At 44.0% G+C, this 22,500-nt stretch overlaps 1 protein-coding gene across 3 annotated transcripts in view; it reads left to right on the forward strand.

The window, feature by feature from the left end:
* The window catches only part of Eno (alpha-enolase), a 17,959-nt gene extending 1,478 nt beyond the window's left edge, over positions 1 to 16,481 (forward strand). The window contains exons 1-6 of one of the 3 annotated variants that reach the window (XM_076206703.1): positions 4,493 to 4,579; positions 8,700 to 8,964; positions 11,873 to 12,027; positions 13,998 to 14,502; positions 14,613 to 14,833; positions 15,495 to 16,481. In XM_076206703.1, the coding sequence (XP_076062818.1) occupies positions 8,725 to 8,964; positions 11,873 to 12,027; positions 13,998 to 14,502; positions 14,613 to 14,833; positions 15,495 to 15,678 (1,305 nt within the window). In that variant the 5' untranslated portion in view covers positions 4,493 to 4,579; positions 8,700 to 8,724 and the 3' untranslated portion in view covers positions 15,679 to 16,481. Of the gene's footprint in view, positions 1 to 4,492; positions 4,580 to 8,699; positions 8,965 to 11,872; positions 12,028 to 13,997; positions 14,503 to 14,612; positions 14,834 to 15,494 lie in introns of those variants that run through there. The other 2 variants (XM_076206702.1, XM_076206701.1) reach the window with 2 other exon arrangements.
* Positions 16,482 to 22,500: the final 6,019 nt, after the last annotated feature.

A 22,500-nucleotide genomic window follows, 5' to 3' on the forward strand; every position in this document is an offset into this window, starting at 1 on the left:
GGAGGTCCAGAAACGGCCAAACCCTACTTTGTGGCATATTTTTAGTTTCATTTAATTTTGCTGACAACGCTGTTTTCCAATTTATTATGTGTTGATACATTTCTTTTTCTGCTGAACTTTGTTATTTTGGAGTCTGAAAGGACTAATGCAAATCTTGCTTTACTTGATCTAAAAATGGCATGTGGGGCAGCACTTTTGTTAATATTCAACATTGTAGTTACGTTGTCAATTATTTAGTTTACCAATTCTTAGAACTGAAGTGATCAGTTTGTAATTAGGAATTCGTCGTAGTTATTTTTAAATTGTTGGAAAAAAAGATAATGGAGGTATTGTGTGGAAAACCATTGTCATGTAACCAGTCTACTGTGTAATTGGTATGTAGAACTTTTAATAGTATGACCTTGTCACACTTTTTGTGTATTGAATTTACTGGTACTCTAATTGTGTGGATATTTTGATTCTATGGTTGTCAGTCTTTCTTGATGCAATGCATGTTTTCAAAGCCTATGAAAGGTTAGATTTTTTAAAATTTTACTTTCTTGGGTTATTGACCTTTGGAAAGTGCAGGGTCATATGGCATATCATGTTTCTGTTTTTGTAATATTCTTTTCTTTGGTGTGGGGGAGGAAGTCATTGTAAGACAGCTGCAATGACATATCTAAAAAAAAAAAAAAAATGATTGCAAACTATAACTAACCAAGTTCTACATTTGTGTAAGGCAATACCCTGACCTAGTTCCTGGAGGTGACTATTTACTCCCTAGTACCAAACTCCCCACAATTGCAGGAAATGGCATAAAGATTGAGCACATGTTATTTTACTTGTGCATAACATTAAACTGGTTTAGTTTTTATTAGCCAACTTAACTATTGTTCTATTTTGTCTAAATTTTCAAAGTATATAGACATCTATTTTGCCGTTAACTAACTTGTGTGTGGGTTGCCTCACAGCAAATTAGTGTCTACATTCTCCCCACTTGCCTGTCTCGTTCCATCTAATGGTGACAGTAATAGTACATGCATGTACCAAAAGGGTTTTTCCCTCCTTACAAGATAGGTAGTCAAAGTCAAAGGTACAAGTTCACTCCCACCCATTTCATCCCCACAGTAATAGTAATAACAAAATTTTGTTTACTTGGGAACATAATGGAGATGAAGGGAGTTTTTTCCAATGTGGAAGTAGTCTGAGGTAGGCTTCGACTTTCACTCTACAGGTAGAGGGGCTTTGCAGAAGTGCATGCAATTGCCTGGCACAAGCCAGGATAAAGGAAAATCAACATCCAAGTGGTTGAAAATTAAGTAAAATTTTCTTACATCATTTTACCAGTTAAAGCTTTGCTGGTTTAAGGAAGGTGTACCAGATCAAGAAAAATGGGTCTGGGATTTTTTTTTTTTTTTTTTTTTTCTAAGCTATAACTTTCACTTCTTGTATTAACATCGTGTGGTATTTGTTTTCATTTTTCTTTGTACGACATCCAGAAGGGAAAGGGATTTTTGCAGTGTCACTGACCTTCACATTTCAACAGAAAACATATTTTTATTGCTGTGCAGTGGAAAGAACATTTCACTTTTAATTAACTTGTATACAATAGTGCATTGAGCTGAAGTCTCACGGGTGGAGATTAGATACCCCCCCCCGGGTTGCACAGGGGTCAGTTACCCTTCACGTGGGTGAAGTTGGCATTCACACACACACACACACACACACACACACACACACACACACACACACACACACACACACACACACACACACACACACACACACACACACACACACACACACACACACACACACACACACACACACAAACGGAGGGTTTTTGCTTGCAAGAAAAAGTTCTTTATATTGGAAGGGTCAATGTTTTTGAGAACTGTTGCTCAGTTGTACCTTGCGTAAGCCTAGTATTCATCTGCCATTTATTTGCTTATTTCCGTCTCCTCTTCCCTGTCCCTGGTCTACCCCCCTCCTCCACTACCTGTAGTATGCCGCACTCCTTTCATCTCCCTTCTACCTCAGACCCACCATTCGTCCCTCTCACCCAACCTCGTTGCAATACCTTATCAGCCTCACCTCTTTCCCTTCTGCCCAGCCTTTCCTCCTCTTTCCCTTTTCCTCGGCCTCGCCTTTCACACTTCTCTCGCCCCCCCCCCCTTTCGCAACACCCTCCCCCAATCTCTCCCCCATGCCTCCACACGTCTCCCCTTTTAACTCCATCGCACCCCACCCTGCGGTCGTCCTTTTCGCCCCCTCCCCCAACCCCACCCTTTCTCCCCCCAACTCCCTCACTCCACCCTCCCTCTCCTCTCCTCTCTCCCTTCCCACCACCACCATTTCTCCCCCTCCTTTGGTCCCCACCAACCCTCTCACCTTCTTTCGCCCTCCACCCCCATTGCCCCACCCTTTCACCTTTCTACACCAGTCACGCCCCCACCTCATCCTTAAAGGTAGATGTTGTATGTAAATGATGTGTGAATAAGATAGATTATAATGCAAACTATCAATCGGTTGATGTTGAACCATGTCTTAGATATAAAGTTTTATTGTAAAGGGGATGACGCAAGCGAGTGCGGACTGTGTGTGCGTGCGTGTGTGTGTGTGTGTGTGTGTGTGTGTGTGTGTGTGTGTGTGTGTGTGTGTGTGTGTGTGTGAGCGCGCGCGCACGCACGCGGTAGGGATGCTAAGATCTTAGGTTCCAGTCACACCAGCCAGATGTCGTGATTGGTTTTTAAATGAATGTATGGTTCCTACTTGTTATTTCATCTATGCAATACCAGAAGTTCACGGATCTGTACATAAATGTGTGTGTGTGTCTATATATATATATATAATATAATATATATATAATATATATATTACATTCGCTTGTTCTCAAATTGTCGTTCCTCGTTTTAAATTCATTTATGGCTCTAGTTTATGCTGTATCATTTCTTGTGGTTGTTCCATGGTTTATGCATCTTTTTTTTCCACGCCCTCCGAACTCGTGGACTTGTCTGACATCTTGGTGCATGCCTGTCTTGAATCGATACATTGCCTGTTACCCTTGTCCACCCCATCAGTGCTCAGAACACCTCAATCAATTAGTCTTTTTCTCTCTCTTCGATCCTTCATTGATGAGTGCGCCAGGGCATCCAGTCTTCTCGTACAACTTACTCCAAGGTTGAGAATACTTTTGGTTGTAACTGTTCTGATTTTGTTTGCATTTCACTTTGTGTGTGTGTGTGGGGGGGTCTACCACTGCTGTATATTCCAATTTTTTTGGGCGGGTCGTCATCATCTTTGTAGTGAAAAACGAGTTTTGTTCATTAGCTCCTGACCCTCCTCCCCAAATTTTGATGTGACATTTCCTTAGCACTCTTTGGATTTTTTTTTTTAATTCTCGCAGTTGTAATCGACTCGCTTCCCACCTATTAATTGGACGATGGTCTTTGAGCTAGGACACGTTTCCAATACTTTGCATTTGTGTGCGACGCTCGCACGCACGCACGCACGCGCATTAATTTGTATCGATTGTGTAAGAAGGGGTTGGTAAGCATGTGACGCAAGATGCTGCTGTGTCTTGCCATGACATGATAACCTTGAGAGAACAGTCCTGTTCATTTTGGGGGTGTGGCCTACGTCTCCCAACAGGAGAACAGCGGAACCGCCGCGGTAGCACCATTCACGTGACGATGTGCCGGTTGACCTTGGAACAAGGTCGAGGGATTCGGGTACGTGGGGAGCCCAAAATAGCCTTTTCTTTTTTCAACGTGCCCCCACACACACTACGTTCGTTCATGTGCTTGAAAGCGCGTCTTTTTGGCCGTTTCGCCTGGGGGCCTGTTGCTGCGGGCGGGACTCGAGTCTCCCAACATAGTAACAAGGCTTGAAGGCAAACGCTTTGCCCTCTAGTGCATGGACGCACGCACTCCCCCCCCCCCCATACCGGCGTGATGCGACGGCGCGCGCGGGGGTCTGTCTGCTTGCAAGAAGGGCGGGACCGAGGTGATGGCGGGAAACCGGGGGGGGAGGGGGGGAGGGTAGGGGGGAGCATGTGCTTGAGACCCCCCCTTCCCCTCGCTTTCGTAGCAGGGAATCCTTGGAAGCTGTCCCTGTGCAAGCGTCGGTTGAAAACGAATATTTCCGTTAGGGCCAATGAGGATTTGTGTGTGCTGCATCGATGTGCCATCAATGAGTTCTGCTGTGCTTGACACCCTGCCCCCCCCCTCTCCCTCCCATTCTCTCCTTCCTGCCACTACCGATAGATGCTGCATCGGACTCCTGTGTCACTTTGAATGACCTTGCCAAGGCTTAGAGAGTGCTGGGGGGGGGGGCGCAGCCGCATGTGCTGTGGCGGAGAACTTCATGATAGGTGGAGAGGATTGCTGGGGGGAAGTGAGAGAAGGAAGGGGATAGGGTAGAATTTGGAGAAGGAAGAATGGAGAGAGAGTAGGGTGTGAGGGAGAGAGGAGGGAGTGGGAGGGGAAGGGGTGGTGGTGGTGAAGTAGTTGGCGGGAGGGAGGCAGGGTGGGTATAAAACCGGAGGACGCCATACTATCGTTGCACAGTGGTCGTCACCCTTCCGCCAGAGTCGGTACGTGTAAGTCGTCGTCATTTGTTATTTCATGGTCTCGCTTTGCCGACCCCTAGACCAGGGTTCTTATAACGTTTTGTTTTGTTAAAGACGAATGTATTTGCAACGGCATATCCGGCCTCGGCCCAGTGTTTTTGTGGAATTTGAACATTGCTTTTGAGAGGTGCTGCCGGCTTGCTGATACCTGCCTGTGCTTGTGGCCGGATGCATGGAGAAATGTGTAACGGTTTTTCCCGTTGGCGGTTTGTCCTGTGTGCAGTACAGAGGGAAAGAAGCAAAGTGACAGTTTGAGTAAAGGGCACTTAGGTTCCGTGACTGTCTTGTGCATGGCTTAAGCTTGGGTGCCGTATCGATATTGAACCGGCAGGAAGTGGCCATACCTATGTGTTGAAGATTGAGACTAGGGGGTGCGGGGGGAGTTGCATGGCTTTGCAGGGGTACGTGAGTTTGCTTCTCTCCTGGAAGGCTTTCGAACAAGTCCTCCGGCCCCCTTCCATATCCCCTGGAAAATGTTGCCGGGACGTGTATATATGCCTACGAAGGTTTGGGGGTGTTGACGTGGGAGTTATGTAATCCTTATCGGAGAAGTAAAGGAGCGAGTCTGGAGCGCGCTCGCGCGACATATCGATTGGTGCCTGTTCAAGGGCGTGGAAGGACGAAGTCGTCTTGCGACCTCGGTGACCTCGCCCGTTTTCTGTAGGAGGCTGGGGGTGGGGGGGGGATCCTACTTCGGTGCTGTAGGCGGTGGTATAGGTCGGGTAACGTCATGAAAGTGAAAGGGACTTTTTCTCTGTTTAGGTCTTTCGCTGCGATTTCACTGGCTGGTATTCAATCGATGGTGAATGCCTGGAATACCTCTCCTCGATGTGGATCGTAGTATTCTCGTGTCCGATTCTGACGCACTCTTATCGCAGTAATGATTAATGGTATGATTGGTGTTCGTGCGCACTCGCGCTTACACACACTTCTACGTACACCGACTCGGTGGCACTTGGTAGAGCGCTGGACTGGGAAGTACGATAGTGCTTGCAGTACCCAGTTCGAATCCTGCCCAGGGCCGAAATTATTTCGGTATCGCTGTGCCTCGGGTCGTTACTCTGACTCTCGTGGGCGGGGAGTTGGGTGTGTGTGTGAGAGAAAGGTCATAGCATTACCCATAGATCGGTCATACGAGCTCTGAGCTCTTCCGGGAGGGAAATAGCCGTCGATCACGAGTCCAACACGTGATCCATAGACCAAGGTGAATACACTTGTACGTGAACGCGTAGACGTATGCACACGCGCACAAGCAGTGGCTCGCATGCGGACACGTAGGCGCGTGTGCACATGCGAACACGTACACAGGCGTGCATAGGTTCTTGCACTCGCATGTATACATGGATACACACAAACGGACGCCCACAGTTACACACACACACACACACACGCACACGCACACACGTATCGCGTCTACGAAGTAGATTTAGTAAACGAGATAGAGGAGGGGTGGGAGTGGATTATCTAATTCTCAGATAAGTCTACTGTCATAAGAATGCTACCTGGGTGGTCTGAAGATGTCTGTTCACTGTTGACTTGATATTTCATAGGGTGTGATGAGAGTTCACGATAGCCACATTATCTGAATGAACAGCCAGACCGACAACTGCTTATTTTGAGGCCGATGTATCGGGTTAAACGTGCATTGGGTTTGACCTTCCGTGGGGTTATCTTGCATTGGGCTCGTACTTCCGCGGGTTTATCTTGCATTGAGTTTATCGTGCAGTGACATTGCATACTGATAATTTGGCATCGGTGTGAATATTATCTAAGCCCCCCTCCCCTCCCCGAGTAACTCGAGTTTGACAAGTAGGCACGTGTAGTCTTCGTCGTTGTTGCCAGGAGGGGTTTTCCACATAAAGGGGCTTCCGCTCCACAAATTGTCGTACCAAACTGTACATTGCGGGAGTTGAACGGAGTGAATGTATCGTTAGATAAGCTGATTGTTATTTTCACACCGTAATGGTGGGGGCCTGCATATTTGTGGTTGACGCATCGTTGAGGTGTTTGAGGTTGGGTTGAATTCGTACAATTTTTGTTCAGATATTTCTTAACATGTGTAAAATAGTAGTGTTAAAAGTCGGGATTATGATTTTTTTTTTTACCACGGCCATACTGATGTGACCTTTGCATTGTTACCCCTGGGTAATTTGGTTTTTGCTCTTTTTTTTATGCATGTATTGAGTTGTGTAGGCATCGACATGCACATGTTGCAGTAACTAAGCCATTCGCTGGAAGTTGGATAATGGAACCGCGCAAGAAAATGAAATTCATGATACCCGTCATTGGTCAACTTTCACGCATGCCCCCCCCCCTCCACGCACACACCTATTGTACATGTGTGAAAGGGATTATCGTTGCACTTTAGTGGCTGCAATAAGAGTAGGTAGACGGAGACCTCGTATGGCGCATATCCTGCCGTTATAGAATCTCTATGGAATCTGATTGTCTAGTCGGCGCCTGTCTGGATCGCATACGGAATTTGGATTGAAGACCTTATTTGGAGCTAGTCGGTTTGGGTGGTGACTGTAGCCGTGGTTACGTAGTGATACAGAGTGGGAGCGCGTATGCATTTCACGGCTTCATATTTGAATTTCGCGTGATTCATGTTAGCATAACCGGGCAGTGCAGTTGGAGGAGAGGGGGGGGGGGCTGTTGGCAGTTGAAACGTGCCGTTGCCGGCAAGCAGGCTTTGCAACTCCCGGCTTGGTAATATTCCTCGTGAACGCACAAAGCTGTTTCTAATATAACTGTTTTGAACAATTAGCTTGTGTTTACTATATTACGTTGGCGTTATACTCGAGGAAGTCTACTTCCATCCAGATGGGTTTAATCGAACCGAAAAACTTGGAAATGTTGGTAACCCTGCTTGGCTCAGCTGATCAATGCCTTGGACGCCGCCGCCGTGCAGCGCGCCGATCTTCAAGGGCAGGGAGGACACTTTTTTCCGTTGGCTGAGGTTGTTGAACTTGATTTTTGTGGGAAGTGGGGGTTATCTGTACTATTTGAGAACTGTCGACAAGATTTGGGTGGGGAAGTTCAGCTGAATAGAATTCAATCTCGTAGTTAAAAGAACGTTGAAACTTATTTCCTACTGGACAAGGAACCCTTGAGTGAAGGCGGTAGGATCCTTCTAATTTATTAAATACATACATCGTTCAGATAGTGCTTGAGGCTGAATTAAGGTTGATTGTATTGTATTGTAGTTTGTGTTAACACAGTCCTGTCTGGGAACTCGGGATCTTGTGTATGGTGAATTGGATGTGAAGTTTTATTGGGTATGTTGGAATGGCTTTGGTTGTGAATGAAGTCTGAAATCTATAATCAATTCTATACTAATTGGTGGTTGTTAGCCCAATTAAACTACGTGAATGATCGAGCTTGTATAGGTTTCTAGGTGGGATAATTAATTACGGTCATTTAACTTGGATGTTGCTCCGATAATAAGATAATTACTTTCTTTGGTAGTTACGAGCCGTGAACCCCTTTATCGTTTACTAAATAAATTTTGTATTAACAAAGATGCGTCAAAACACGATTGACTAGTGAAAAAAGGCATTTGAAAATGTGCATGGATCCATGCCAAATGTGGTTGAGTAATTCGAAAGCAGTTTAATTTGAAAACCCTCAGTTTGGTGTTGAGGTGATGCTGGGCTGCTAACTTGTACTGGCGTCACCTGTGACAAACCGTGTTGCTTTAAATAGACCAGCACTGGTTCCACGGAACGGGTTTCAGCCGGCCTAGTCTGAAGTTTCGGACTGGTGAAACTAACGCTCCACGGTCGTTGAACTACTAACGCCCATAGAATCAAGTTTGATCAGAATGGGTGGCTCGGAATTGTACACTTTTCAGCGTACATTTTTCCTTGGGTCACGAGTAATCATTGGCCGGGAATTATAAAAGTAAAAAAGAAAACGTGCACTTTTCTAGCGAACTGCTGGCAATATTTCAGCTTTTGTCATAACATTGTTGGAATCGGCTTGTATAATTTTTGTATGGTCGTCTGCCATGCAGAAACGGGTAGAATGTACTTCTATGCTATGGTAGGTGGAAATTTGTACTAATTGTCCTCTTTTTTCCCTTACGCAGAATCAGGCAAGCCATAGTCAGCAAGATGTCGGTTACCAAAGTGTTTGCGCGTTCCATCTTCGACTCCCGTGGCAACCCCACCGTGGAGGTGGACCTGTACACGAGCAAGGGTCTTTTCCGCGCCGCCGTGCCTTCCGGGGCATCTACAGGCGTCCATGAAGCCCTGGAGATGCGTGATGGCGACAAGAAGATATACATGGGCAAGTCCGTCTTCAACGCCGTCGGCCATGTCAACAACACCCTGGGACCCGAGCTGATCAAGAGCGTGAGTATTTGAAATTTTGGCGGGAAGTTGGGTAAGGGGGGGGAGTGGTCATTGTAACTTGACCAAACATTTGTTTAATTTTGTATTCCTTTTGATTTGCCACGGTCTTGGGTCACGTGTTGGATTCGTGATCGACAGCTATTACCCTCCTGGATGAGGGCTCAGAGGACGTATATAGTCCAATCCATGGGTAATGCGCGCGCACACACACACACACACACACACACACACACACACACACACACACACACACACACACACACACACACACACACACACACACACACACACACACACTGTACACACACACACACACACACACACACTGTACACACACACACACACACACACACACACACACACACACACACACACACACACACACACACACTGTACACACACACACACACTGTACACACACACACACACACACACACACACACACACACACACACACACACTGTACACACACACACACACACACACTGTACACACACACACACACTGTACACAGTAGTGATCCTCACAGTTTCTATACATGGAAACAAACATTGCTATGGCGTCACACAAAAATTTAGCAGAAGAATGTAGAAGTGAGGGAAGAGCTCTCAATCTCTTAGGATCATTGGATGTGACTAAAGCTTCAGGACCTGATGGCATCTCAAACTGAATACTTAAAGAATGTCGGGAACAACTAGTGGGTGAGATCCACAATCTTGTTACATGTTCATTGGATGAAGCATTGTGCTGCTTGATTGGAGAAGTGCAAGTGTGGTGCCAATTCTCAAAGGTGGAAACAAGGAGACGCCACCAAAGCGCCACTATCACTAACCATCAGCATAATAGTGAAATTATGTGGAAGGAATGTGAAAGAATGATGGAATAGATATTTTGGAGATTAACATCCTTGTTCATTTGGTATTTTGATGTGATCTGACCTTGTTTAACTTTTCAAAATACCATCCACTAAACACTGCTGCTATAGATTGGCACAGTGACATTGAGGATAGACTACATGTGAATGATGTTACTTGGATCCAATTTACCAAACCACATTTGGACTTTGAAAATGTAAGCAATGGGTTCGAGTGTGTGGAAAGAAGGATTTTACCACAAAGAACGTTAGACACATATGGAGCAAACTTTAGATGTGAATCTGGGCCGGCTGATGACCACCCACATCCAGTCCTGCCCCCTCAAGCCCAGAGCAATGAAATGGTACACTGTTGTCCAATTAAAATTCATTGTCAACAACAGAGCTTCAGCTGTCCACACTGTGCCTTGTGCAGATCTGCATGTAGAAGGTGGATTATTGAAAGCTGAGCTAAATGTCCACGTTGATTGGGGATGGGGAAATAATGCAAGTCTTGCTTGCAATTCTTATATTATTTGAAAGCTCCCATCATTGAGTATTTTGAACCCCTTAAACAAGTACCACAAATTAACAGTAATGTCATTGCAGTTTCCTTCAATATGCTAGTACAGTGGACCATAGAATCTCTTCCTAAAAAGATGCATGGAAGGACATAGATTTACCAGCTTCTATGGTGCTATGGGTGCCCTGTTATAAATTATCATTAATGATGTAGCATATATTCAAAAGTAACTCTGGGTTGTGAAAGTAACTTTGATATTAATGTGCATGCACATGGACACTGCAACTCATCTTGTGCATCAGCGTGTGCAGTGATGCAACTGTGCACAGAATTTAAGTAAATTGGATGAATTATGTACGTTCATGACTAGTAGTCTCGAATGCTTGCCAAAGTACCATCAGCTTACTGTAGCACTTGGATTTTACTAATCCTTCATGAACACTTGTGCATGTTATGTGCACACACAATCACAATCACTGGTACATAAATATGTGATTCACCATAATCTTGGATTGTCGTGTTGGACTCGTGATCGACAGCTACCCTCCGGAAGAGAGCTTAGAGCTTGTGTATGACTTGTCTTCAAGTACTGCTGTGACCTTACACACATGCACACCCCCAATTCCCCACCCTTAAGAGTTGGAGTAATGACTTGCAGCACAGCAATACTGAAATTATTTCAGCCCTGGGTGGGATTCAAACTCTGACCACTGTAGCAGCACTTGAGAAAGTTACCATTGCGCTGTTGAGTGTGTTACCTGCACACATGTAAGCCTGGGTGGCTGATAGCTGTTCATCATTCTGGCGTGTGATCTAATCATTGTGAATCAAAGTATTGGAAATGGGTGAAAGTATGGACTGTCAATTATTTATGAAAAACTGTTACTAAAACTTGATCCGAGTTTTGGTCGTGAATAGTTTTTTCTAGTTGGAGTATGCTCTAGTAGTTTAGCTGCCATACAGATAAAATTTAAGAAAATTCAAAGGGGGGCTAAAATGATTCCAGGTCTAGCTGTTAGAACTTTGAAGAAAGGCTTGTTGTTGTTGCCAGAATAAGAAGAATGAAAATGTAGCAATATTCAAAGCCATGGTAGGAGTGAATGGAGTCAGGAGAGGATTTCTTGTATTTACCTAATTGTGGTATACAGGAAAGGAGCAATACTCGTTGGATCCCATCTCCTGTTCTCTAATTTTCTAACATACCTAGACTCAAATTCATGTATGGTTCCATGTATGGTGTCAAAGTAATGGCAGATGATTGCATGAAACTGGAAAAGGCAAGATGTGTTAAGGACAAGTTTTCCAGATGGGTGCATGGAACCATGGGAGAAGAGGAATAGTCCAAATACATGGCAGGTCACAGATGATTGACAAAAAAATTGCATCCTAATATATCATTTTACTTTTAGATTGGTGGTGAAGGATGGATATGGATAGTTTTCACTAGTGATGGGGTGGGGAGTTGGAGGTGATGGCACAAGATAGAATCTTGTATTGTAGCAACATTTCTCATTGTTTGTATGATCTTACAGGGACTCAAGGTAACCCAGCAGCGTGAAATTGATGACTTCATGATCAAGCTGGACGGCACTGACAACAAGAGTCGTTTTGGTGCCAATGCTATCCTTGGTGTGTCCCTGGCTGTCTGCAAGGCTGGTGCTGCTGAGCTTGGCCTTCCCCTCTACAGGTGTGTACTGTAATTGTGCCCAGTGTTTGACTTGACTATTCCCTGAAACCCTAGAGAAATTTGTAGTAGATAATACAAGTGTTGGGTAGTAGTCCGGGCTCCACATAGTGCCAAATGTTAGGGCTGGTTGGAAGGCAAACTAATGGAGAGTATAGTGGTTTTATTTAGAATTTGAAATTGGGCATCCTTGGTAATGGCTCACTAATTTCAAGAAAAGGAGGTGGGGAGAAGGCAAGGGAGGTGATGACTGTCTTTCAAGTTGTCCCCCAAGGTAGTCTACTTGTGAAGAAGGGGGAGGGGGAGACCTCAATGGAGGCAATGAGCTAGGATTGCAGTGTGATGGTTTGAGGCAGTCTGCATCTTTGGTGATTCAGTCCAGCTTGTATATCTTTGCGCAAGGTCGTTGTCGATGCCTGGGAAGTCAGACGCAAAACGTTCTCAAGCTGCTGAGTCACCAAGATGGAATGTATGGGGTGGGTATTGCACATGTTTCCTCAAAGAAGCTTTGTTCCACCCTCTGACCTCAATGAAGCTTTGGTCGACCCAACACAGTCAGATGGGTGCAAGCGTGTCCCCATGAGACCGCTTGTGGGTCGACAAGGTTGTGGGATGGAAGACAACTGCCTCGAAACAAAATGGTCATGTTTACTTGGAATTAGGGTTTTAGCTCTGTCAACTTTCATTTGACTTCTATGACACCTTGGAACATGGCAGATTTTTTTTCTGTAGGGCAATGTAAGAATTGAACTTGGATTGGGGTTGGGGGTGTTGTATTAGGGAAGGGACAAGTTGTGTAGAAAATTATCTAGAATCTTTAGGCTTGCTTAGGAAATTGGTAAAGATTAGGAGTGATAGAAATTACAAAGGCCGTAAATGGGAAATGAAGCTACAAGTTTGGAGGAAAACCCTGGGAGTGATGGTTACAAATAATGTTGCCTGATATACGTCATACCCTCTTCCCAACTTTCACCTTCTGTCAATGCAACATTATCATTGATGAAATACATGTACTAATGGCTTTTCCCCCCCTCACAAATGGAGGTAGCCAAAGTCAAGACATAATTCCACTTTCACCCATTTCATCCCCACCTGTTCCACCCCCATTCACCACCCCTCCTTCCCTCCCTCATCTTGGCTTCTCTTGGATGACAGGTCATCCCTCCATCTTGCCCATTGCCCTCCCTGGGTCAGAAGCAATGCAGTAAGACATGGCACATCCACAGCAAGGCTGCTTCATTTAATAGGTGACCCCCTCTCCATCCCTTCATGCAGTAACATTGAAGATGGGGAGAAATACTTTCCAGTGATGAAATACAATACAAATATCAACCTCCTGAGTTATAGATCAACATTGATTTTGAATTGTTGAAGAAATTTGAAAGTACTTTTGGTGGTAATATAAGTGGATTAATTTAGTGACCTAACTACAATGTAGAGCCTGAAAAACCAGCAAGATTAAATCAAAATAGAATGTGCTAACCATTTGCTAACACCCTTGTACATATCTACATATATCAAGGCTTTTTACCCCTTACAAGGGAGGTAGCCAAAAAGGAAAAGGCATAAAAACATTCCCACCCATTCCATCCCTGAAAACACTCCACACCCCTCCACCCTCCCTCTTATCTTAGCACCTCCTGGATGATGGGTCATCCCTGCACCTTGTCCACTGCCCTGGGTCAGAAGCAGTGTCACAAGACACAGCACATCCACAGCAAGGCTGCTTCATTAAATCGGCGACCCCCCCCTTTCCGTCCCCCCATGCATAAAAGGAGAGGACGGGGAGAAATCCCTTCGGGCTGCGTCAAATTTTGCTCACACATACTACCTCGCCCCCCATCCCCCTGCCCATTCCACCTCATGCATCACAACATCATCCATATACAACCATTCTCCATTCACCCGTCTCCTGTCCTCTCCCGTCCTTCCTGTACAAGGAATATAATTCGGATTCTTTTTAATTTTTTCAGACATATTGCCAATATTGCTGGCTTTGGTGATGTGATCCTGCCTGTCCCAGCCTTCAATGTGATCAATGGTGGTTCTCATGCTGGCAACAAGTTGGCCATGCAGGAGTTCATGATCCTGCCCACTGGTGCCTCTTCCTTCACTGAGGCCATGCGCATGGGTTCAGAGACCTACCACCACCTGAAGGCTGTGATCAAGGGACGCTTTGGTCTGGATGCCACTGCTGTTGGTGATGAGGGTGGCTTCGCTCCAAACATCTTGAACAATAAGGATGCTTTGAACCTCATTCAGGAGGCTATCGAGAAGGCTGGTTACACTGGTAGGATTGAAATTGGTATGGATGTGGCTGCTTCAGAGTTCTACAAGGGCGAAAATACCTACGATCTCGACTTCAAGACTGCCAACAATGATGGGTCACAGAAGATCAGTGGTGAACAACTCTGCCAGATGTACCAGGAGTTTGTGAGGGAATTCCCAATTACCTCCATTGAGGATCCATTCGACCAGGTATGTCAAAGCAGATTTTTAAGCTATGATTGTACTATATTATTACTTTAATCAATGTGTGAACCAATTCAACATAAACCAATCCAACTTAAAGCTATCTCCACTTACAGGATGACTGGGACAACTGGAGCAAGTTCACTGGTGCTACCGATATCCAGATTGTTGGTGATGACCTGACTGTGACCAATCCCAAGCGTATTCATATGGCAGTAGACAAGAAGGCTTGCAACTGCCTTCTCCTCAAGGTTAACCAGATTGGAACAGTCACAGAATCTATTGAGGCTCACCTTCTCGCCAAGAGGAATGGCTGGGGCACCATGGTTTCCCACAGGTGAGTGACAGATATACACTGCTACCAAAAGGCTTTTTCATTCTTGTAATGGAGTTGTTGGCCCTGCTAATTGTGGTCATGCTGCATTGCCTCTGAACCAGGCAGTGAGTGGGTGGGGATAGGGAGGACCCTTCATTCACAAGGAGCTGGAGCCAAAATAAAAAGGAAGAAACCTCATGAAGAGTCTTGGTATATAGAATAATGGAGGTTGGCACCCACCTGGCACCCAACTTGTCCAACATAGTATTTTGGTAATTTTAAACACCTGAGGGGGGTTGCCATAGGGTAAGACGAGTTGGTGACATAGTCGAAGTTTATGTACCATCCAATAGAGGAAGGGCCAATATTTTGATTACAGAATTCTTTTTAAATGGCAGAGGAAACTACCAAAATGAACAGGTTTAACAATTTGTGTGTAATCTCTTATCCATGAGGAGCTAAATTGAGGAATAAAGGGTAGGAGTGGATGTGGTGCCTTTAAAGTTGGCTACCTCCTTTCTAAGGGTGGAAGAAGGCCTTGATGTATAGATAAGGTATATGATAGCAATTTTTTCCAGAGGACTTTTCCTCTGTATACAGGAGTAAAGCTTTCAATTTTCCAGTCTCGTACACCTTTAAGAGGTGCTGCTGTTACATGGATTTTCTTTCTCCCCAAAACCAGGTCTGGTGAGACTGAAGATTGCTTTATTGCTGACTTGGTCGTAGGTCTCTGCACAGGACAGATCAAGACTGGTGCACCTTGCCGATCTGAACGTCTGGCCAAGTACAACCAGATCCTTCGTATTGAAGAGGAGCTTGGATCCAATGCCAAATACGCTGGCAAGAACTACAGGCATCCTTGCTGAACTCCTATCTAATTGGAGGACCATAAGTTCCTGTCGGCTAATGCATTCCAGGTCTTCCATGGTCCTCCATGGGCAATAATTAAACCTATCTAAAGCTTCATAAGATGAAATGTCAAATCAAAGATAAATCACCTTCATCTAATAATTTCAAATTGATAATTATGGAGGCCAACAGAAGTGGTATTTGGGTTTTGACATATTCCTCAACAGATTGCTAAAATATTAGATTGCAGCTTATTTTTGGAAGCCGCCACTTATTTCAGGGATGTAAACAACTGCCATTTCATCTATTTCCCTTTGTTGCAAAGGTGAAATATAGTGTTCAGATAGATCCCATTTGAGGTGCCTGCAGTTGCTTACCTACCTTTATCTATAAGAATTGGTTTTTTATCTGGACACTGTGGGTAAATTATCTCTTGTAGAGCTTTCCATCCCAGTAATTACCTAAATAGGGGTTAGATGAAATTCCAGTAGCAACTGCTTTGTTTACCAAAGACCAAGAAAGGCAATTAGTCAAAACTGTCGATCCTCTCACGCAAACTATTCCATGTAAAGGGAAAATGCTTAATGTTATATGTTGCATGTGTTGTCTCAGACTTTCCATTTGTTTAGCAAAGGTTGTGTGACGTCTTGATGTACCGAGCACATTTCCAATAAACTTGTTAACTAGTCAGGTGTAAATGGTTTTGTTCCTCAGGTTGGAATTGCAGTATACAAAAGAGTCTTTGTTTACCAACTGGTTTTATTTGACGAGGCAAAACATGCATACTGTATGTAAATAAAAGGAGAAAGGAGCAAGGCAAGAGTTGTTTGTTTACCTTTTGTCTTATTTCATGGAATACAGACAAGCCTCGATTGAGGAGACAAATGGGGGTGCCCACAGAATTCATGGACGCTGGGACAAGTAAATTGAAAATGTTTGGAAAGTGGCTGCATGGAGACTGGCATAGTGTATTTACCTGACTAGTATGCAGGAAAGGAGCAATGCTCATTGGGCCCCATCTATTCTCAAATCTTTTATACCAATGTAATTGATTTCCAATTATCATTTAGATTTGGGCACAAGTATGTGAGCTTGGGCTATAACACAGAAGCAATTCCACTTATCTGCACCTATAAGGAAAATAATTTGACATCCTTTAGGCATGCAAATGAAGCAATGTGTTCCCAGGTAAATGCCCCTAATTGATGACAGGCTAGAAACCTGCAATTTATGAGTGACTGTAGCCCCTTCCATAGATATTTGGAAAGAACTGTATTTACCTCTCTGTATAGAGGGACCAAGGGTGAATACCTGCACAAGGTGGTCTGGTGGGATCAATCTGCCATCTTCCTGTGTTTTTAAAACCTTGACATCCTTGCCTCCATCTAAAACCCTTGGAGGTTGTTGATGTATTTGGAATGGAACAAAGGTCTTGGTTCAGCCTTCTTTACTCCACCTGCTCACAAGGAAAGTTAACCAGAATGCTCCTTACCTTGTGCAAACCAGTGATATAAACTGACTTGCATAATACAAACCAGACATTAATCCTAATGCCACGTCCACATGGTTGAGCTGTGACTGGCAGGCTGTACCCTAACCAGGCAGTCTCCAGACTATGCCTGTGAAGGTGTCTACATGGCTGACTTGTATATGGTGGTGCTGTAAGCAGAAGTTGTGAGAGTGGGCTTGTGCAGTACAATCGCCATAGTGTCACACCATACATTCCATAAATGTTTGCATGCTCTATACAGGTCGATTAATGTCGCTGTGTCTTGTTGAGACCCGCATGTACTTAGTGTGGACATCATGTCCTAACTGTACTGAGTGGGTTTGCCTGCACCTTACCTTGTGTTTCAGTGACGTCAAACTTCCACCCAATGCCCTCTAATAGTGCTGGAAATGGGCAGTTTGATGGTTTGCCTACTAAAGGTGCCCATAGACAGGCCCCTTGTGCTTGATAGACAGTGTTCAACCATGTGGACGTGGCGTAAGATTTCTCCCAGAGATACTCTCAACCACTACTGGTTGTACAAATTTCCAGCAATCTGGAAAAAGAGCACATGAAATTCCCATATCAAAATCTAAAACCACAAACTAGATGCATTACAGATCAATATCATTACTGTCCATATTGAAGTTGATTGCAGGTAAAAACCTAAATTTACCACTATGCCCCAAACCAATATGGATTTAAGGAGAGCCACTCCACAAGCACACTTAAATTTCTAACAAATGCTGGCAGGCAGTGCAGAGTAACCCAGGATAACAAGTTTGGAACTAAGACTTAACATAGTCCCATGAAGGGAATTAACCTGAATTATTCAACTTAAAGTAATCTAACACCATATCCAGAACATAATGCCAAAGTGCTCACCTATGAAAATGACTTAACAGCAATAGCTCAATATTGTAACTATTGATGCTAAGAATACCCACCCTTACTTATACTGGTAATAACAATGGAGGTCTTCCATAAAGACCATACAAATGGCCAAACCTGCCTTCCATTGGAAAAGAAACCAACATTCCTGGGCTATATTTTTTATACTTGAATATCAACTCGCCCATCATAGATCTGAAAATCAATAAGAAAAAATGTAAATAGACACACACATACATAGACCAGTAGGCTTCCCCCTCATAAAGGAAGTAGCCATCCAAGGGATGCATCCACCTCCACCCATCCCACTCCTATCCGTCAAGTGTTTCCTATTTACCTTGGCTACCGTAATTATGAAGAGGGAAGAAAATAAACACTAAGTTGCAATGGCTTTCAACAGCAATAGGATCAATCATTCAGTTAATCCATTAATTGCATCTGGTCTCTTTATTTATTTATTTATTTATTTTTTCAGATAATTGGCAACAGCCTCTAGGCAGGTCCATACAAGTCATAGAAGATATGTTTAGGGATTGTTTGTGTGAAGAATTGTAGTGCGAGATGTTTTGTATGTTGTGCCTATTCTGTGTCTGTACTGTTTTAATACTGGATGGTGTCCTGTGTGCAAGCATGCTAGTGTGATTATCAGATGGGTTATCTGCGGGGCTTATGTTTGGTGGTTGTTGGAGTAATGAGTTGGGTGGTCTGCCTTCAGGGGCTTGTTCAGTGCTTGAGTGCATCTGTTTGTGTGTGAATGCTTTATGTTGTATTGGTGGTAGGTTGCTGTAGATGTTTGAGTAGTATGCTGCTGGTGTGCTTTTTTGCTCTGTTGGTGGGGCTTATGAAATGTAGTGTGAAGGGTGTGTGGTACTTGGGGTTCCATGTGTGTATACATTTCATGACAATGATTTAAAAGGTTAGTGGTTGTAATTAACTGATAACAAAATTTGAGTATATTTTTTGTTTTTAGTACATCAGCTGAATGTACTAGGCCAACCACTCGTTTTGTTTTGTTTTTTCTAGATGACTCATTTCGGTAGGCACGTATAAGGCTTGAGGGTAGGGGCCACTTGTCCTCGCATGACCCTGAAGTCTACATCACTGCTCTTCGATCCATTAACATTTCTACCCTAACAATTGCACACAAAAAAAAAATGAATACGATGCAGAAATCCCTTCGGGCTGCGTCAAATTTTTGCGATTCGAAAGCTTGCCGAGTGACACCGTTCTCTTTTTTACTTGTTACACGCATAATAGAAAACGATAAAATTAGATGGGTAACTATTAACTTCTCATTTTATTATAAATCTATACGAACGGCAATATAATGTAATTCTATACCATGAAAGGATACTGGGATTTTTTTCTGTGGTAAGAATGATTGAAAATGCTGGCAAAAAGAGTATGGAAGGCAAAGGTGGATGAAGTAGACTCACAGGGAGGCCGAGTGTGGGATGAATTTGACCTTGGGTCTGTAGAGCGGGAAAGGGAGAGAGTACGAGATAGGTTTGAGAGAATAATGGTTACGAATGGACGGCGAACTGATGCGGGTTGATGAGATTTTCTCTTATCTGCTCTGTAAATTCTGGAGTGCATAAGGAGGTGAGGGTCGATCGTCATGTAATGGGGCGGAGGGCCTCGGCTGCCGGGCCTTGCCGTGGCTTAGGGGCGACTCGTGTTGTTCCTGACCTGAGCAGTCGATGAGGGACACGGGTGGTGCCCCTTTCGTCCAGGAGGAGGGGCAACAAAGAGAAAGAGAAAAGGGGACAACGGGTGTGGGATAGGTGGGACACCCTTGGTTAGGCCACCCCTCTTATACAGGGGAAAGGATTTTTCGTCTAAAGTGACAAAATTTTCACACTGAATGAGAATCCGATAAGAAATAATGGTCTCAAATTGTCATGAAATAGATTTAATTTGGAAGTGGGTAGAAACAACTTCGCCTACTGTGTGGTTAATGAATGCAATAAACTTCCTGCAGAAGCAGTGCAATGTGGTTAAGTTCGAAGCTTTAATATTCGTTTAGATAAATACCTAAGCAAGATGCTGTAATGTCTGCCATCTATTTTATATTATTTGTTATTCCGTGTCTGTTTATTATCATTTATTTGATTATTATTTATCTGCCCATTTACTATTTTTCAACTTCACCTATTTATTTATTTGATTTATTATTTATATTATTATTATTATCATCTGTTTATTTATCATTATCATCATTTTTTCGCATCCGACCTAGTTATGGACCAAAGGGTCTCCTGTCGGCATGCTCCTCCTTTGTAATCCCTTTGGTATATGTATGTATGCGATTCACCATTGTTTTGGATCGTGTGCTGAACTCGTGATCGACAGATAAATATTTTAGTCCTGGGCGGGAATCGAACTCGAACCGTTGGAGTAGAGGTGGCGAACGGTACCACTGTACCGTGTGTGTTTGTGTGTGTGTGTGTGTGTGTGTGTGTGTGTGTGTGTGTGTGTGTGTGTGTGTGTGTGTGTGTGTGTGTGTGTGTGTGTGTGTGTGTGTGTGTGTGTGTGTGTGTGTGTGTGTGTGTGTGTGTGTGTGTGTGTGTGTGCACTTTGTTACAGAATAAAGACTCCAATAACCTTCAAGGATAAACACAGGCTTTCGCCGACCACTGCAGTGCCGGGTGCTTGGTCTTCTTTCTGGAAAGCACCAGAGGACTTCATTCAGCTGAGGGAAGTTTCCCTTTTCTTAGAAGCTGACACTCGCTACTTTGTATCATTAAATATGTTTCCCTTGAAGTGCTTCTCAGAGCTTGACTGAATAGTACAACATTTTCAAAAAATATTTCTGTGTCTAAAAATATTTCCATCACGGCAGACGCTTTGCATGAAAATCCTGCGTTTTGATCAATGTTTTCCGGTACAAGTCATCATTCCTCAAGTGTTATTCATCTTTCAGTATCTTGTAAGTTCATAAATCGCCTTTTTTTTTACGATGAGAGACTGCCCTCTGACAGTGGACCTGCAATCAAATTTTCTTTCTTAATTATTTGGCCAACTTTGAGCCTCAGATGGGCCTCTTTTCCATGCCAATGGCGATGATGGTATAACTGGAACTGTGTGTTTTTGGAACTGCGTGTTTTAGCTCTTCCTCATAAATATACTGTACACATGCAACTACATCATATATGTAGGGAATTATTCCTATACATACAGTATGTATATGACACCCTGTGTATACATATACATAAATATACACATGTAACTGCAATATGTATGTAGGAAGGTATTCCTATACATACAGTATGTATACGACACCCTGTATATATACAAGTATACACATGCAACTACACTGTGTATGTGGGCAAGTATTACTATACATACGGTATGCATATGTACATTTTGAAATTTCTGTTGATATTTGAAGTTGGAGGTACACTGGAGGTCTTTAGTTAAAAGAACCCAAAGGAATGTATATGTACATACATAGATATATACATGTAAATAGAATACATATGTAGGCAAGTATTCCTATATATATATACAGTTTGCATATGTACATTTTGGCATTTCTGCTAATATTTGAAGTTGGAGGTACACTGGAGGTCAAAAGGACCCGAAAGAGGAACTCGAGTTTTCATGTTCGTCAATCTGTCTTTACCTTTCCTGTTCTTCGGGGTCGTATGCCTCTCCCACCGTCCTCCTCGAAGTTGTCGGGAGACTCTTCGCGGGATTTGATGGCATCACCTTTTGGATACGCAGTTCGAGGACTTCTCTTCGCGTCTTTCTGGATCGTCGCTCTCCTCTTCGTCGTGGGACAAGGAACCTTTTGGATCGACACTTCTCTGCTTGTCCTGATCCAAATGGACGAGCTCCTGGCCTTCGCCTCAGGATTCTTCTCTCTCCTCATCGCCAGGGACCCAGGAAGAGGGCCCTGGAATAAGACAGTCACAGAGGAAGAGAATGCACAAGATGGACCATACTGCCACATTTGCAACATCGAGAAGATTGGAAAGATCAGGCATTGTGAAACGTGCCACGTATGTGTGCAGGATTACGACCACCACTGCTATATGCTGGGCATTTGCGTCGGTGGTCGTAATTACCCCCACTTCTTTGGGATGCTGGCGTCAGGTGTCTCATTTCACCTGTTCGCCATCGGCGCCACAATTGCACACATCGCGATCGAGGAAGGCCGAGGAGGAGTCGCTTTGGACGTCGTCCTCCTCCTCGTTGCCATCGTGCCTCTTTCGCTTTTGGGAGTGATTCTTCGGTGGCACGCCACCCGGTTCCTGACGCACCCAGACGAACCCTGCTGGACCAGGTTCCACAGGAAGGTGCTGTCTGTGCCGACTCCCGATCTCCACGCAATCTTTCTTCGCTGGGCACTGGAGGACATTGAAGCCCAAGAAGAACTAACTGAGGTTGTGATGGAAAGATATTGAAAAGTCAAGCTGAAAGTAAATAGTCAAACCGAATCATATCTTGAGGAAGA

The sequence above is a fragment of the Oratosquilla oratoria genome, chromosome 23 (genome assembly GCF_046742065.1).
Source record: "Oratosquilla oratoria isolate Oo_2021 chromosome 23, ASM4674206v1, whole genome shotgun sequence".
NCBI lineage: Eukaryota > Metazoa > Arthropoda > Malacostraca > Stomatopoda > Squillidae > Oratosquilla > Oratosquilla oratoria.